This window comes from Dendronephthya gigantea, unplaced genomic scaffold (genome assembly GCF_004324835.1).
Source record: "Dendronephthya gigantea isolate DGI-Jeju-01 unplaced genomic scaffold, DenGig_1.0 000023F, whole genome shotgun sequence".
In the NCBI taxonomy this organism is placed as follows: domain Eukaryota; kingdom Metazoa; phylum Cnidaria; class Anthozoa; order Malacalcyonacea; family Nephtheidae; genus Dendronephthya; species Dendronephthya gigantea.
Genome location: NW_021163033.1, coordinates 1,208,715 through 1,224,751, shown reverse-complemented (window position 1 = coordinate 1,224,751; position 16,037 = coordinate 1,208,715). Strand labels below are relative to the sequence as shown.

The 16,037-nt window shown below is 37.7% G+C and overlaps 3 protein-coding genes across 5 annotated transcripts in view; 1 reads left to right on the top strand and 2 right to left on the bottom strand.

Annotated features, from left to right (window-relative positions):
* The first annotated feature begins 677 nt into the window (after positions 1-677).
* On the top strand, positions 678-3,673 carry LOC114522547 (NADH dehydrogenase [ubiquinone] iron-sulfur protein 4, mitochondrial-like). The gene is made up of 5 exons (XM_028543260.1): positions 678-792; positions 1,823-2,520; positions 2,837-3,012; positions 3,246-3,319; positions 3,444-3,673. The coding sequence occupies exons 2-5, from the start codon at positions 2,362-2,364 to the stop codon at positions 3,545-3,547; spliced, it is 513 nt and encodes a 170-aa protein (XP_028399061.1). The 5' UTR covers positions 678-792; positions 1,823-2,361; the 3' UTR covers positions 3,548-3,673.
* Positions 3,674-4,377: 704 nt separating this feature from the next.
* Positions 4,378-14,178, bottom strand: LOC114522669. 2 transcript variants are annotated; one of them, XM_028543405.1, is made up of 21 exons: positions 13,793-14,178; positions 12,133-12,210; positions 11,844-11,942; positions 11,628-11,684; positions 11,468-11,546; positions 11,093-11,205; positions 10,720-10,820; positions 10,066-10,197; positions 9,756-9,834; positions 9,561-9,666; positions 9,041-9,091; positions 8,363-8,425; positions 7,811-7,906; positions 7,664-7,711; positions 7,250-7,294; positions 7,065-7,178; positions 6,610-6,639; positions 6,409-6,453; positions 6,039-6,155; positions 5,445-5,531; positions 4,378-4,911 (listed from the first exon to the last, which is right to left on the bottom strand). In XM_028543405.1, exons 1-21 carry the CDS (start codon positions 13,901-13,903, stop codon positions 4,853-4,855), a joined length of 1,710 nt encoding a protein of 569 aa, XP_028399206.1. In that variant the 5' UTR covers positions 13,904-14,178; the 3' UTR covers positions 4,378-4,852. The 2 variants fall into 2 exon arrangements, with proteins under 2 accessions (XP_028399206.1, XP_028399207.1); XM_028543406.1 differs by lacking the exon at positions 8,363-8,425.
* Positions 14,179-14,688: 510 nt separating this feature from the next.
* The window catches only part of LOC114522546 (ubiquitin-like modifier-activating enzyme 6), a 44,311-nt gene continuing 42,962 nt past the window's right edge, over positions 14,689-16,037 (bottom strand). For both annotated transcript variants that reach the window (XM_028543258.1, XM_028543259.1), the window contains exons 34-35: positions 15,696-15,790; positions 14,689-15,209 (exon numbers count right to left, since the gene is read on the bottom strand). In XM_028543258.1, coding sequence (XP_028399059.1) covers positions 15,077-15,209; positions 15,696-15,790 — 228 coding nt within the window. In that variant the 3' untranslated portion in view covers positions 14,689-15,076. The remainder of the gene's footprint in view (positions 15,210-15,695; positions 15,791-16,037) is intronic.

The following is a 16,037-nucleotide window of genomic DNA, read 5'->3' as shown; positions in this document are numbered from 1 at the left end:
CCTCGATTACATTCCTTGGGCTTTTCCAGCCTAGGAATAGGCACTGAGACTGAGACTGAGAGAGGGAATTGACTCCGAAACAACATATGGTATTGGAGATAACAAATCTCCATAGAAATTGCCTTTTTTAAACTCACAACACCAGATTTAACATATCTAAGATTTTTTTATTTGAAATCATTCACACTAAAACCTAAATCAGTGTCTTGCATTCCAGGCCCGCGATGGGGCAGTGCTTCGGCAGTTCGGCTGTCCCCTTTTTTCCCAAGATGTGGCCCAATCTTCAATGTCCTCTCTTCCAAGCTAACGCACGCTATCTTCAAATATATGAATGGGGAAATATGAGATTATATTAGAAAGTATGGTATTCTAAATCTGTTAGTTCGCTCTCCCCCATTACTTTCTCGCTCGCACGAGTCGCACCATTCTCTTCCCGCCAGTAAAATTCTCTACCTTGACTGGACCGGGTACTCATTGCTTTTCGTGGCAATTACCTGAAACAAAATGTTACGTTCGCCTCTCCCAAACTAAAGCCAGTTTTACTAATCTTTATCGATTAGTCACCAAGAATTAGCCTAAATTAAAAACTAGAAAGTAATAAATTATTAACTCATGTTCTTGTTGTGTCTTTGTTGGTTTGCAACCGGTGGTAATAATTTTCGTACTTATTTTGGACGAAATTTTCTTTGTCCCGCCTGTTTTTGTTGTGTAATTATTATATGATCGTTGTGTGGTAAAATTTGGGCCATTTTAAAGGATTACCCACGCGCAGAAAATAAGGAAATCAGAAAGGTAAAAATCGTGAACAAATTCAGTGGTTTATTGATCTGAATGGAAGTCTGGGGAATTTGCACTTGGAATCGTTTCATGCTAAGGCGCATTTTTAAACACAGCGGTTACGATAGTCGCTTTGCCGGTATAGACACGATGTTCAATATGCCCTGAATAGTCGACAGATATCAAAGTCCGAGTTACAGACCAATTTTCATTACACAGTCACAAACCATTTGCTTTTACTGAACGAGAACGAGCCCGCCTCGCATCATTTTAAAGAGGTAAAGTGAAGCTCTACCGGCAAAGGAGCATGGCTGGAACTCCAAATTTTGTTATATTACATGAAACGATGTATATATAGTTTTCAAGTATCATATATTGATACGTCTGGTCGAAAATTATTAAAAATTAACTTACAGACCTTGTTCTTGGTTCTGATGTTAAAATCTGACCTAACCCTCTCAATAGCGCGTTCAAATGAACCGACCAGGTCACATTTTCAAACGCATGAAAGCTTCAGTTGCTACGCGATATAAACGGTAAATATAACGATTGAGAAAATATTCAAACTTTTTGGTGACTATCCGTTGCCGGTCCAGTCTGTAAAAGGGATCATCGGCTTACATCGTTTTAGTGACGAGGCATTTTTGTAAGTCAATAAATAATGCGATTGTTTGATAATGGTTGACTTCCCTTGTATGTGATGAGATAAAAATAAAGATAACGGCTTTGGTTATTACCACGAATAGTTGAAGGCATAGTTGTAGATTTGTCCTTTAAGTAATCCGATTTGCAAGCGATAAGACAGTCTTGAATTTTAAGAAAATGCTGTGTGTGAATAGATTTGGATAAAAATCTGCTATGTTTCAGTATCACCCCTAGCTTGAATTGTTTCAATTTTAATTGTCTTCCTATAGCATGACTTAGTAATTAAACACCTGTAATGTTTATGAAAGCGTTTTACAGGTGTCACTGGCGAATTTGAATGCATAGCCAGTGAAAATCACAGATTTTCTAATATGCATCATGTGCTTCTTCTTTTCTCTAGGCGATTTTTTGCTCCCAAATTCCAAGTCATTGTATTGAAAAATCGTTTTTCAAACCGAAAAGAAAAAATGAGGGTAACTTGGATGGTGGTTTGCGTTGTATTTTTTCTTAGCCAAATGTGCCCGGCAACCGCTGTACATAATATTACAGAAGCACTGGCCGCACTCGCGCCAGTCTCCATAGAAGACCCAGAAACGGAGATAGTGTCATCAAAGGACGATTCTGGAACAAATTTGTTGCTCAGAAACATTGCGAGAAAAGTGGATAATCAATACTGGCTGGTGGCCATTCTAGTGACTCTTGGCTATCGTTTGCAGTTCTGATGCACGCTAACATGAATTCCAGTGAATTTGAACAGAATTACTGATAATAAACTGTATATAGAAAGTTTAGCCTCGCCTGCCTCGGTAAAAACGAAGTTTGAATTAACGAACTTCCAGCGTACCTATTCTTAAATTAACATGACTCTAAAATGAACTTATTTGAAGTGTTTAAAGGAACGACCATCTAATTGCGGGCGCATAAAAAACTTTTCACAAAATGGCGACCGTTTTAAAGGGAAGAGTTGTTTGTAATTTTTTATTTCGAAATTTTCCGAGGGTAGTTTCCCGACCGGCTTTAGTAAATTATAGCACTGAGGTCGAGGCAGATGTAGAAAAAAAGAATAAGGAATTAAAAGTAATTTATAACGTGGAAGATGTGAGTAATTCAGTGTTGAACTCAAAGGAATCGAGATATATCCCATCATATACGACGTATATGATGACGTATAAATCTTGAAGTTTTACTCAATATCAACAATTAAGATCAGACCATATCATATGGTGTTGAATTTGGCCAACACCAAGGTTTCTATTGTGGGCTAAGGCTTAATCAACCTTCATGATACACACGTCTAAGACTCTAAGTGTTGCGTGAGGCTAAAGTTGCTCTATATTAAATGTTGACAAAACTAAATTGGTAAAGTCATTCTCTTTTGGTAATTGGAAAAATCTATTGTAATTTTAAATTACAGCCACAACTGGCTATCCTCAGTGGTGTTCCAGAGGAACAATTGAAAACAAGAAAAGTTCAGATATTCTCACCTGCACAAAATGCCATGCAGTCCGGATCATTCAATACCAGACTTTGGAGACTTGAGTTCAACACTCAAGATCGCTGGGAGAACCCACTGATGGGCTGGGCCTCAAGGTAAATGATGTGAAAACAGGTTGTAATTTCATGCCCAGTTTCTGTAAAAAATTCATTATGAAAATTTCCAACAGTGCAAGTCTATATTTTCTGCATTTCCCAGCATTTTGCAACCAGACTATGGGATTATTATTTTTGCCACCAGACTGTATATATTCATACCATTTTCACAGACTAAAAACTAGTCTGTCCATAATGCAAATTGTCCATTTAAGATCTTTAATTCTTTTTAGTGCTGATCCTTTATCAAATATGGTGGTGGAATTTGGATCAAAAGAAGAAGCCATTAATTACGTTGAGCGACAAGGTATGCAAAGAACAAAACCTGCAAAGCAAAAGACTCCGAAAGTATTCTCGCTTGCCAACGTGTAACATTGACCGCAATATGTAACTGGACAGACGCGCGTTTTGAAAATCGCTTTCCTTTTTAGGTTGGGACTACGAAGTGGAGGAAAAGAAAGAACCAAAGACGAGGGAGAAATCTTACGGTGCGAACTTTTCCTGGTCAAAGCGGACAAGAGTTTCAACGAAATAATATTAAGACGAACTTTAGATTTACCCAGCTTTGACATCAAGTTGTTTATTATATTGTAAATGTCTAGTCTTGTAACAAAGTTTTCACTGGAAAGTTTTTTTGTCTGTTATTGAAAGGATTTGACGCAAGCAGACAATTGTTCCTAGTTTGTCAACCTCAGATAAAATATTTGTGGATAAAACATCGCGGCTAGAAATCGGTCTATTTTAAGTTAATTTCTAAGCCACAAGTACTAATTACTGATTACTAGTGATTAGTATTTAGTAAGTGCTATTAATCATAACAGAGAAATTGTCCTCGGCTTTGGAAATATATTCTCCGTCATCCTGAGACAGAACGTCCGACTTGTCTGCGCTTTCTGACTTGCCATCGTTTGCTCCAACAATTGTTTTCCCGCCATCACTTGAACCGTTTTCTTTCGTGCCCTCGTTGAAATTCTGTCCGGAATTATGCGACATTGTTCAACTCAAATTTCCACAAACGTACGTAGCCTTGGCCAAACAAAACTTCCAGCGAAAAAAAGCCTCGTTTCCAAAGAAATATACTGCTTTTTGAAAACGTATGATGCAGCAAAATCAAAATTTGTGGTAAGCGCAATGCGGGTACCTGTTAGTCGTGGTTACGGATGGATTATGATGTCATAATTAACAATGACGACATTACCGCAGAAAAGAGACCAATGCCAGAAGTCTCACTCAAAAGGCACACTGTACGACATGGTTGGCTAGCTAGTGCATAAATCAATTCGTGGACAGTCGTGAAAGTCACGCGAGAATATGATGTCATGCTATACGCCGTGGATTGCAGAATGTTGCGAAACAACGTGATACAAAATAGCTATAATAAAAAGCATATTAAAAAAATATTTTACATGTTAGTTATATTAGTAAGATAAAGATTTATCGTAGAAGTGAATTCCAAATCTTTGAAAAATCTGAAAAATTTCCTCGCTAATTTGGATAACTCATATGTAGCTGAACTAACTGACCGTGGTAAGTCACAAATCAATTTGGTCAGTGACCCAATAATGTATTTATAAATCCCAGACTATAATCTAAAAATCCTTTCTCGTTTTACTACAAGCGTAGACTAAAAATGTCCGAATTTTCTCACGTAAAAAATGTACCACAGGTGCTGAAAAAAAGCATGCAACCTTGGCAAAACAAATATATGCCTATTTTCACATTGTGAATTGCTTTGAACAGGTATAATTGTTGAAGTCATTTTGGCGGGAAACTCCGACGAGCGCCATATATCCCATGCTGCCTTGCGGAACAGGAGCCCGGGTATAACTGTATAGCTTTCTTATCGACCTATGGTGTGGGCCTTGCGAAGTGGTGGCCTATCTGGCCTTCTTGGTCCCCCTAAGTAAATAAAGAAAAGATGAATCATAAAGTTCTTAAATGCGGAGTTTTCTATTTCAAAATCAGGCCACTGAATTCAATAGGCCTTAAGGTCTGTTCACACGAACCAATTTTGTCAGATCCAATTCACTTCTGATGGATGTTTTATAGTCTGTTGTCTTGCAATGCATATGGCCAGCAATTGCACTAAAACCTATGCTTACTCCTTTATCAGTAACAAACGTCATTCCAAACGTCAAAAGTGATTTGGATCCGACAAAGTTGGACGTGTGAACGGACCTTTTTTAAGATTAATACCCAAACAGAATATCTCTTGCACTGAGATATTATGAGATTGAAGAACACGTATTCAAAAGGAAATTTAAATTTTTAACATATTCGATAGTATTTTCTTTGACAGTGAAATACAAAAATGCGCAAATGTGAATAAGTGAGCGCGTTAAAATTTCATGAATTTCGCCGGTGTCGAGTTGTCCAGTTTTAATAAATATATATTTATATCAGTAGTTTTCATTAATATCAAGTAACACTACCTGCAGGGTGGTTAACATACGTCTCTTGACATCCCCTCACCGACTGCGAACGCCTCTTGGGCGGAAGTGTTGGCGCTTGTTCAATTGCTATAAAGAAACCATTTGTGTTTCAACGTGGGTAACAGTCCGTAATGTAAACACAAACAAACGCTTTGTTTACAGTCGAATCGCAAGTGTAAACAAGACTAAAAATTAATCAGTGCGATTGCTCATTCGAATTTTTAATAAATATACAACTTAGAGCTGTAGTCATTTATTCTGTCTTTTATATTAGAAACTGCAAGGAGGGGAATAGAGCTGGAAGGGGAGGGGGGTAAAGCTGCAAGGAAGGGGGAGGGGATATAGCTGCAAGGAGGGGGGAGGGGTAGTGTTGCAAGGAGGGGGTAGAGCTGCAAGTAGGGGGGAGCTGCAAGGAGGGGGGAAGCTGCAAGGAGAGGGGAACTGCAAGGAGGGGGTAGAGCTGCAAGTAGGGGGGCTGCAAGGAGGGGGTAGAGCTGCAAGGAGGGGGGAAGCTGCAAGGAGAGGGGAACTGCAAGGAGGGGGAAAGCTGCAAAGAGGGGGAGGTGCTAGGAAAGACTTAATGAAAAAACTTACTTGGTTCGTAATTTTCGTAGGCCGATGGTGAAGATGGCGATGGTGGAGGCCGTGGTGGAATCATGTTGATGTAGCAATCCGGATCGTCTGGTGACATCGGAGGCGATGACGGCGTGTCTGTGTGCAAGAAAGAATAGCTTTTGTAGTTATTGTACTTTTACATGCGATCACTCACACGTGAAACGTAGAAAAGCCTGATGTCACACGAAGTTTGATTGGCTCTTTAGTTTTGCCCAGCCAATCAAACTTCGTGTACAACCAGACCTCCGCATTTGACGTCATTATGAAAACGTCCGCAAGCTTCATTGAGTAATCTTTCAAGCGAATAGATTGCGTAAACGCAAAAACAAATGTCGAGAAAAATACCCACCCATCCGAAAATTAGAGGGTGGGTTGTATCGTTGTTTCTGGGGAGCTAAAATAAAAATAACATTGACCAGATGAACTTCATAAAAAATGTCATAATCATATATATCTAAAATATTTCTTTCAAAAATCTCAGGGTCGTCATACAAAATGAGCAATAACCAAAGAGCATTTTTTGGCTATCAGGTCTTAAAAGATTACTTACAACTCATCTGTTCGTAGGGTTCCATTTCATCTAAAGGAGAAGGTTCAGCAGAGATTTTAGCAAAACAGCATTTTTTTAAATAAACGTCAATACGCAATGGGCCGATTGTGTGTAGGAATTCAGGATAGCGATTATTTTAACCGTACTTTTAACAATGCTTAGAAAGATTTCAAAATATAACCGGCGAAATTGTCGACTGGCTTTTCTCGGAAGAGCCGCTCTTGCTGTGTTTTCTATGGCCATCTTCAGCATTTGAATGATGTTATGTGAATATTAGCCAAGAATAACAGGTCCAAAGTCTCCACCGATTACTAATTTTTTGTTTAACATCAGTCTATTCCAGCGATAAAACCGCGACATTAATCGCTGTCTATATACGAGTAATGCTCGATCGAAACAACATGTTCATAGAGGAAAGAGCAAGGTCAATTTCACAGATGCATGTTCATATTTACCTCCGGCTTTGGTGTGATTTCTCCCCCTGGTGTTCTGGTCAGAGGGTACGAGATAGGAGTCCTCATCGACGACAGGCGGGGGGGTTGGAAGTTGACGAGTTCTAAACGCAGGTCCTGAAAATGTATAACTCAGGGTTAGTTCAAAATTAACTTGGTATTCGTTCTCGTTTGATAATAGGACAAACCTGTCATCTGCAAATAATCATCGCTGGTGTTGCTTCGTGAATCGCCTACGAATATATACAATGCATGTCTTCAAATCATGAATGGTTTCACCATGAAGAGCCATTTATAATGCGCCATGATAAAGAACATGGCAGCATTTGGATGATAAATAACATTAATTGCAAATTTCATTGGTTAAGATAGCAATAATTAGACGTCTGATATGTCACATTAATTAATTAATCGAGGATTCGCTAATTTTGACGAATTTTTGTGTTGATATCAACCACATGTCGCCATCTTTCATCTTGCAGAAATATGCTTTTTTGCACAAAACTGTCACATTTCAAACAATTTAAAACATCTTAACCGCTGTAAATCCACAAAAATGCTTTAAAATCAATGTTAGAAAAGGCGGCGAGACAGATACATACCAGGGGGTCTGGGAAGATCACGACCTCTCATAGATTCAGGCGCCCTCACTACATACAGAGAAATTGAGTACAGATGTAAATTAACCCCAAATCCGCATCTTATCCGTCCAGTTGAATATAAAGCTCAGCTGAGATAATAATACATACCCATTCCAGCTGAAGGAGCGGGCGGCTGGGGCGGCTGGGGCAGCGGCACGGGTGGCAACCCGCGACTTTCGGGTTGATATAAAGAATGAGAGCGAGCTGTAGGAAAAGAATAAAGATTATCGTTAAGCGACTTTATGTGCAATTTTCTTCCTTTGAACGATGTGAATAAGTAGATAAGTAAGTCACAGATATCCACATAAAGACACTTATACATCACAGCATCATAACTGTCCACTCGTTCACATTTATCAAAAGACGAAAATTGCACTGAAAATCGCAGAAAATGCGACGGGTTATACATTCGTTTAAAATCGCGACTCCACGGGCGATTAATACCGGCGACTCTCTCTTTCTAGCGGGCGTTATTGCGCTAATTATGTATTAATACAGTTTTAGAAGCTTGGTGAAGTAAAGTAAACTACTACTCTGTTGACCGATTACTCTATAGCATACACCAGGAGGAGAAAATTGTGCATCGAGGTGTGTGCAAATTTTTTTCTCTCTACGTGCTGTGCTAAGTATGGAAGTGCGAGTGCCCCAGGAACTACATACCCTTGGTGATAATCAAGTCTTCATGAGGTAACGCTGGGGCCTCTCGCATGGACACAGAACGCGCTACAAAAATTCAGACGACACACTTGGAGCGTCATCATGAGGTGTCACATACATGCAAAAAACGATAACCCTCTGAACGCTATAAAGACTGGACGATAACTGACGGTTATCTCATGGGGTCGTCTGGTCGCCGCCATCTTTAAAGCCGATTTGAAACCAAATGGGGGGTATAGAAAAGTATAACTACACAGATCCACAAAAAGATCTGATTTTAATAAAGCGCTCTCTTTTGGGGACACCCTGTAAAAGTATCAAGTCTAGTTTACACAAACAATAAATAAGATGATGAAGCTAAAGACGGGGTTACACCATATGCAACTTTCCCTGCAACTTGCAATGCAATTCTACTCCTGAGGCATCTAAAGTTGCCAAATACTAAGATTTCTTACAATCTGCTAACGTTTTCTTAGCATTTCGAACACCCTTTACAGACTAGCATTCCTCAGAATCCATAATTACATTGCAAGTTGCAAGGAAAATTGTACGGTGTAACAGTAGCTTAAGTGAAGTTTATTATCTCACAGTTTTTTCTCGCGAAAAAAAATAAGCGAGAACACCATTTCTATGATACAAGCAGCCGCGATGGTGAAAAATAAGAACAGCGAAAGTAAGTACCTGGTCTGATTGATACGCCATTGTGCTGCCCCGGAAACGGTGGTGCTACGCCTACGAATAACAAAATAAAACGATTAAAAACCGTATTTTGGTTGAACAAAAACACTAACGGAACGAGTGCCAACCATCACATGCTTATCACGCATTTCGATTTCGACATCGTATTTTCATTTTCGAATCCACATCAAATTTGAACAAACCTATCTGATGGCTCGCTTATTTCAATACAGTAGCATTAATATGCATGATTGGCCGAGTGCCCGCATTCACGAATCGAAAACAACGTGTTTTTGAAAGCATAAAACGCTTATCATCAATCATTCTTTATTCGTATGCACAATGCCCCAGACCAGGGCGCATTTCACAGCCAAGGACGGCAAGCGTTATACGTCATATTGCAAGAACCTGATTGGTCGGGTTAGGGACGGATCACGGGAAAAACCGAAGACACGAAACAAGAGAGGAACTTTCTCTTAAAAATCTTACCAGCAAGATAGATAAGATTCACAGACTCACTTACTTTCTTTCGAAGGCGTGTTTTCGTTGAACGGCATCAATGCTATTGTCTTTTTCTGAGACGCGATGAAAAATCGCAGGAGATTGGTCAGACTATCAAAAAATTTCTCCTGTAAAGAAAATAAATGTGAGATATCTAATCTTTCAAGAAACGATGGAGGAATAAGCCGTAAATAATAGAATCTATCGTATTCCTAACCTCGTAACCCTTGATAAATATTCGACCCCCGTCTTTACTCTTCAGAATTTTGTGATGGCGTATTCCACCTTTTTGGTCTCTGGAAGGAATAAAAATATATCATCATATAGCAAGCCAGTACAACCTCAAAATCACACAAAAAAGGAGCAATTTCATTGCTTCCTTAGCGGTTATCATTAACCGCTCAGTTTTGGCGGGAAAAATCATCTTGAAATTTTTGACAAATTTTTGTATATTTTGATCGAAACTCCTGTTCCCAAAATGATTTTAAGAGTTGGAAGAAGCGAGATGATTTTTCTTTTTTTCTTACTTGAGTGAGATGACATAGCCCATGTTTTTACTTGTGGTTACATCAATGTAATCTCTGACGATGAATACCCCGTTCTCTTCACTTCGTAAAATTGCTTCCACATCTTCCCGACGGAATGTTGCCTGATACCAACTATATTGAAATTGACGATTAAAAACGAAGAACACCCGTAAGCTCATTCTGAACGTGCATGAAATGAGGTTTTGGAGAACTAAACGCGTTGCAGTGATAAATTAATAGTAAAGAGCGCCGAAGGCGAAGTGAATAACTAATCCCAAAGTCAAAGACAAAAGCGCCCAAGATGTCGTTTGTATGCTGGTAGCCTTTCTACAACTCAGACAAATTGCATAATTTCACCTCCTATTCGCAATGCTCTTCTTTACAAGACAAGAGAAATAATATCTAGAATACCGTGGTTGTATATTCCAAAGCAGAACATTTCCTAACATAATTTCGTCTAGAATTTTTACCAAACTGTATTGAATTGCGGATACAGTAAGGCTAACAGTGGACTTAGAGTTTGTTTGTTTGGAATCTTTCATATGAAGCTGTTTAAAGTTTCCTCCTTCAATTTTAACGCGTGAAATCACATACGTAGGCTAACTATAAACTAACGATAATCAACGTCACTCTGTCATGTCATCTCAGTCTTACCTTTGATCACCTTCCAAAAGTCGTTGCTGAATTTTCATCTCATCGACACTCATTGAAACGCTCTCCGCAATGCTTTCGGCGTGACTAGCGAAGTGTTGCATCTAGGAAAGATTGAAAAAAAATCTTTATGGACACAAAAGAAGATGATTTTTTTATGTACAGCTAATTTAACAAAGCTTCTTTCAAAACAATAAGCTTAAACTCTGGATGCCCAGTGGATACAGAATACCTGAGAAATTTACCTAAAAATACAAGAGATTCTTGAAAACATCAAATCTACTTGCTCCTAAGGCAATTTTTGTAAAATGTAAACAAAAACCTATGATGTAGCCCAAAATGAAATGTAAAAAGCAGAAATTTGTTACGCAAAAACCTGTTCTGGCTGTAAAGCATATCGAAGACTGTCAGTGGATACTCTTCGGTCTGACAAACTGCGTGATGTGGATGTTGGAGCTGGGGAATTTGGTGGTGACGGTTGTAAGGATGCTGAAAGTATGATGGAATCATTGTTGTTTGAAGTTCAATTGGTAATGGTTATGATGAACATTTTGGCAATGATAGTATTTGATAATGGTACGTGTTTGTAGGTAGCAATGATGGTGTCTGATGAAGGTGCTTAATGATCATTTTTGTGATGATGGTTAAATGATATTTTAAAGACAGCAATAGTAAAGATTATATACAACTTCCAGGGTTACAAAAACTTACATTGACGTAGTGGACAACATAGAGGGTTAAAAAAACTTACGTCGACGTTGTGGACTGTTAGGTGGGCTTACTGGTCCACTGCCTGGTAGGATATATCCCTGTTTAATGGGGGATCCTCCCTGAAACATGAAACAATTTTAGGCATTGGCAATTCTAACTGATCTCCAATAACAAAGAGATATTTAATATAGTAAACATACACTCATTGCTTGTCTTATAGCATTTATCCAATCTTCACGAAGTTGCTGATTTTGTGCCTACAAAAATAATTGGAGATAAATCCATATTCTATGTTCTTTTCTATCCATTTGCAGAACATTTCTACCAGTGAACTTGTTTGGTGTTACAGAGACTATTTAGAAAATTTATTTAGAAGAGTTGTTAGTGCATTTTGGAGACAAACTTGATTTTCTTACTTTCAAAATAATCTTGCGGCTCCCCTTTACCATGTGCCATTCCAACTTCTTTTGCAATTCTATTTTTGTGGTCCCTTCAATTGGAAAGAATCCTGCATACTACACGAAACAAATACAATCAATGATTATTATATTTAAAAATATATGCAAAAGGAAGGAGATCCTTATACTGTAGTAGCAAAACCAGAAAGAATTACTAACAAAATTATCACTCACACCTAATCATTAACACATAACAAACAACAAAACAGAAATAGGTGAATCTTAGTCTACATTATACCAAACTTACGTTGTCTTTGATTTGTGTGTTTACATCTTTAAAAAAATGTAAATTCTTTTTTTTGAGTTCACACCAGTAGCGTGTCCACTAAATAGATGAAATATATATGTTTTGTGAATCACTGATGTTATCATGTTAGAACTCTGATTCACCACTTTTTCATCCAGGGAATATAATTATGTGACACACATTCTACGGATAAACTGTAATTGACTTAGTAAAATCATCTTCTAGAAGACAGACGCTTCTGTTTCTAATGTAATTATGTAATATGAGAACAACAGGAGTGATACAAAATATATCTAGATGTGGGTGGATACCTACAAGCTTGCAGTACTTTTTCACAACTTAGGAATTTGGTGAAATTATCTGGCATCACATATTGTAAGGAATAATGGTTAGTGGGGAAAACCTAGTGCATTGCAAATTTAAACAACTGGTTGAGGTCTCAAGTTTGGGTCAACATAGACTGGAGTTTGGGTCTACAATCAAGACACAATAGTGATTATGGTTTGATGTATGTGTTGTCTCCGTACTTGGCAGCAACATTCATAGAACAATTCATATAGGAATAACTAATTATCAATAAACATTGAAATATTTTATTCTAATCAAAACATTCTAGATAATCCATGATTAAATTTCTTAATAACCTGCATAAAGTGAGAACTTTTACATCAACCATATCAAATGGCAAAAAGATAACATGAAGCTATAATAACATGTTTTGGTTTATGAGAAAAAACCAATAATGGTGAACTGTTGTTTCAACAAATACAGAAATAACGTGCCATTCCTCACAAGGAAGTGTCAGATTTTTGTAGAAATGAAACCTTAGATGTTTATAATCAGCAGTGATGATCTCCAAAGAATTTAAATCAAAGCAGAGGCAATTTTTTGTATGTGAAAAGTAGAGCATGTATTCATTTTGTTAAGATTTTAATTTAGGTTTTTTGGTGCTTATGTTCTTGAACACCAATGACAATATTTTCAAGTAATATATATACCCGTGCAATTTCTCAATAAACCATCAAACTATTCATTGTCCGGCAAATTATCCTTAATACGAGTTTGTAAACGCATCGCTTAAAGCAGAAATTGAGAAATATTGAACAATCACTTCTACTTGAAGATTTCTCAATCTTCAAGGATGAAATCATTTAGCACGCTACGTCGATGTAGTTGAAACAGCGTGAAGCGGCGTTCCGTTCAATATCGTTGACAATAGCTATATATTTGTCTATTGTTTCACTTTCCAACGATGTCTTGACCTGTGCACATTGGTTTTTTTTTATATCTATTATAAAAAGTATTCTATCTTAAAGTCTTCAAAGCAAAATGTCGATTATAGGATATAGGCAAATTATTCCCTTCCTTTCCTCGAGTATAAAAATAAAACAGACAAGTGTACTTCCGCAGGATTAACAAACGCTCTTTATAGAGACAGTGTAGAATAAACTTTCATGCTTGGACATATATCTCAAGATTTCTAATACAAGTAATATTGGGGTCTTATTCCTTCGATGTTATGTAATATACAAACACAAACATTCTAAACTCGTAAGAAGCTTCGAATTTGTAGCAATATTCGGGATGAAAAGCTGCTTATCAGTCGCTTACGATTGCATCTCAATATCGTATAAAGAATGTGGACTATTTTCAAACATACCTTGCTAAATTTTCCTTTTAATTCAAGGTACCCATCGTAATATTTATCGACGTTTTCAGACGTCGGGTTATTGTTATAGAGTTGTTCGTAGGATCCTATCGAAGTGTCCATCGGGAAAATACACCATTCAAATAAAACGTACTACATACAAAAGCAATTAGGTCATACTCGATTGACCACTTGCTCGTATTTTTGCATAAGGAAGTACTTTCCTCTCCCGCAGTCCAACCTGAAGAGACGAAATCTCCGCAAAACGTAAACTATCAAAGTATTTACGACGATGGTTTACTGTTCAATAAAGCGTTCTCAGCTACAAATACAGTGATTCGAAGAACTTATAAAAAACTAATGCGCGCAAAATCTGGATTCCATCACAGTTAATCGTTAAAGTGGTAACCACAAAACAATAACATTTTTAACCGCTAAATCTTTCCCCTTTTGTTTTGGCCGGAAAAAATTGTCGGGACGTTATCTATGCTAATTAGCCTACCTCATGTCATGATAAGCACAATTGTGCAACGAATCCCTGCAATTTATGACGCATGGGGCTTGGGCATTAGGCTTCTATAAATTCTGCCTAGAAAACGGTGAAATGTTGGTAAATTCTCAAAGTTGCCAAACGCCGTTTTGAGAGTGTATAAGGAACCACGCTTTAACATAGATCACCCTGTAAAGACACCAGACCGAGGAGTGTCAAAACCATTCATCTCAGCAACTCAGTGGTCAAAACGTTGGGTCATGAATGTAATCTTCGGGTGGTGACTACTTTCATTCTTTAAACCAGGGTAGCGATAAGAACAGACTGAACAGTGGGTTATTTCTAATTCTTTCAACACTATATTCTTTGCATACTTAGCCGTCAAAAGCTAATCACAGTTGTAAAACAATGCTAGAAATATACCAAAACAATGTAAATATATTTTCGGGTTTCTCTGTGAATCCATTGATAACTATCTATTATATTAACAACACACATACAATAAAACAAAATACTGAGCAATTCCTTGCTTATAGGAACATGCTTATTATTACTACTCGACTTTCTGTTTTCATTTATGGAGTTCTGTGGAACAAAAATTAGAAATTTTAGAAAATAAATAGCTTTCAGCCGTTAAAATTCACGGGATTTCGTCCAGGAAATGATTGGAATAATTCAGTTAGTTTCCATTCAGCACTTTTGGCATATTTGAAAACTTTAAATTAAATATATGTTTGTTTATTGTATTCTACACGACAAATCTGTCTCCAATTAGCCAAGTCATCGCCAGGGGGGTCAGGCGGACTTCAGTTACCAAAATAGTACCTAACCGGGGGAGCTGGAAGATCGTCATCTTCGTCTGACCTGCCATCCTCAGTAAATGACACGATTAGGTCGACATATTTCGACTCTGGTGCCGGGTTGACTAACTTCACCATTCTAAAGACAATGAGATTGAAAGTTTAACGAAGCGATTTAAACCTATTTCAAGGATCATTCACACTGTCAGAGTTCCTGAGATCACAGTATTATAAATCCCAAGTTATAAAGAACATTTATAACAGACATCAGGGTGAAATATCCGGGAATCCCTGTGTTCAATCACGGATTCAGCGACATGACTACGACTGGAATATCAATAGAAGTTTTGTCTTGTTTTTGTGTAAAATATGAAATCAAATTCCGTTGAAAAAACGGTCGAGGTGCCCACTGGTGCACTTTTGGAATACTGCTTATAGTTTGTTATGACCTGAACATTTTAGCAGAACGAAGCTTACATCAACAGCGTAAATGCGCCTTACCAGTTCATCTTACCTAAACTTTTCCATTCGAGAAATTATGTACATTTGCTTTGCTTGCAGATTTAGATTATTGGGTATAATTGGGATTGAATCGATGTGCATTTGATGAAAATCTTTTGCTTACGTTTGTTTAAGACGTTTCATGTGTCCAGGAAGAATTGGCATGTACAGGACTTTTACTCCAACTGAGACTAAGGTTGTTTCAAAATTGTATTTTTCCTATAAAGACGAATGCGTTTAATGATTACAGGCAAGCTGCTGAAGGGTAACGCAAAAGCCTGTGGTCAATATAACAAGATTACAATAGGTACAAATGTGGCGCGTGTACGGCAAAATGCTATTTTTGTATGGATGGGTTTAACTGAGCACCATTGTGCAACGAATGGCAGAGGTGAAAAAAAACTAACGATGATTCTGAATCATCATTTGTTCTCATCTATCGCTGGGGTGAGCTGGTACTTCTCTC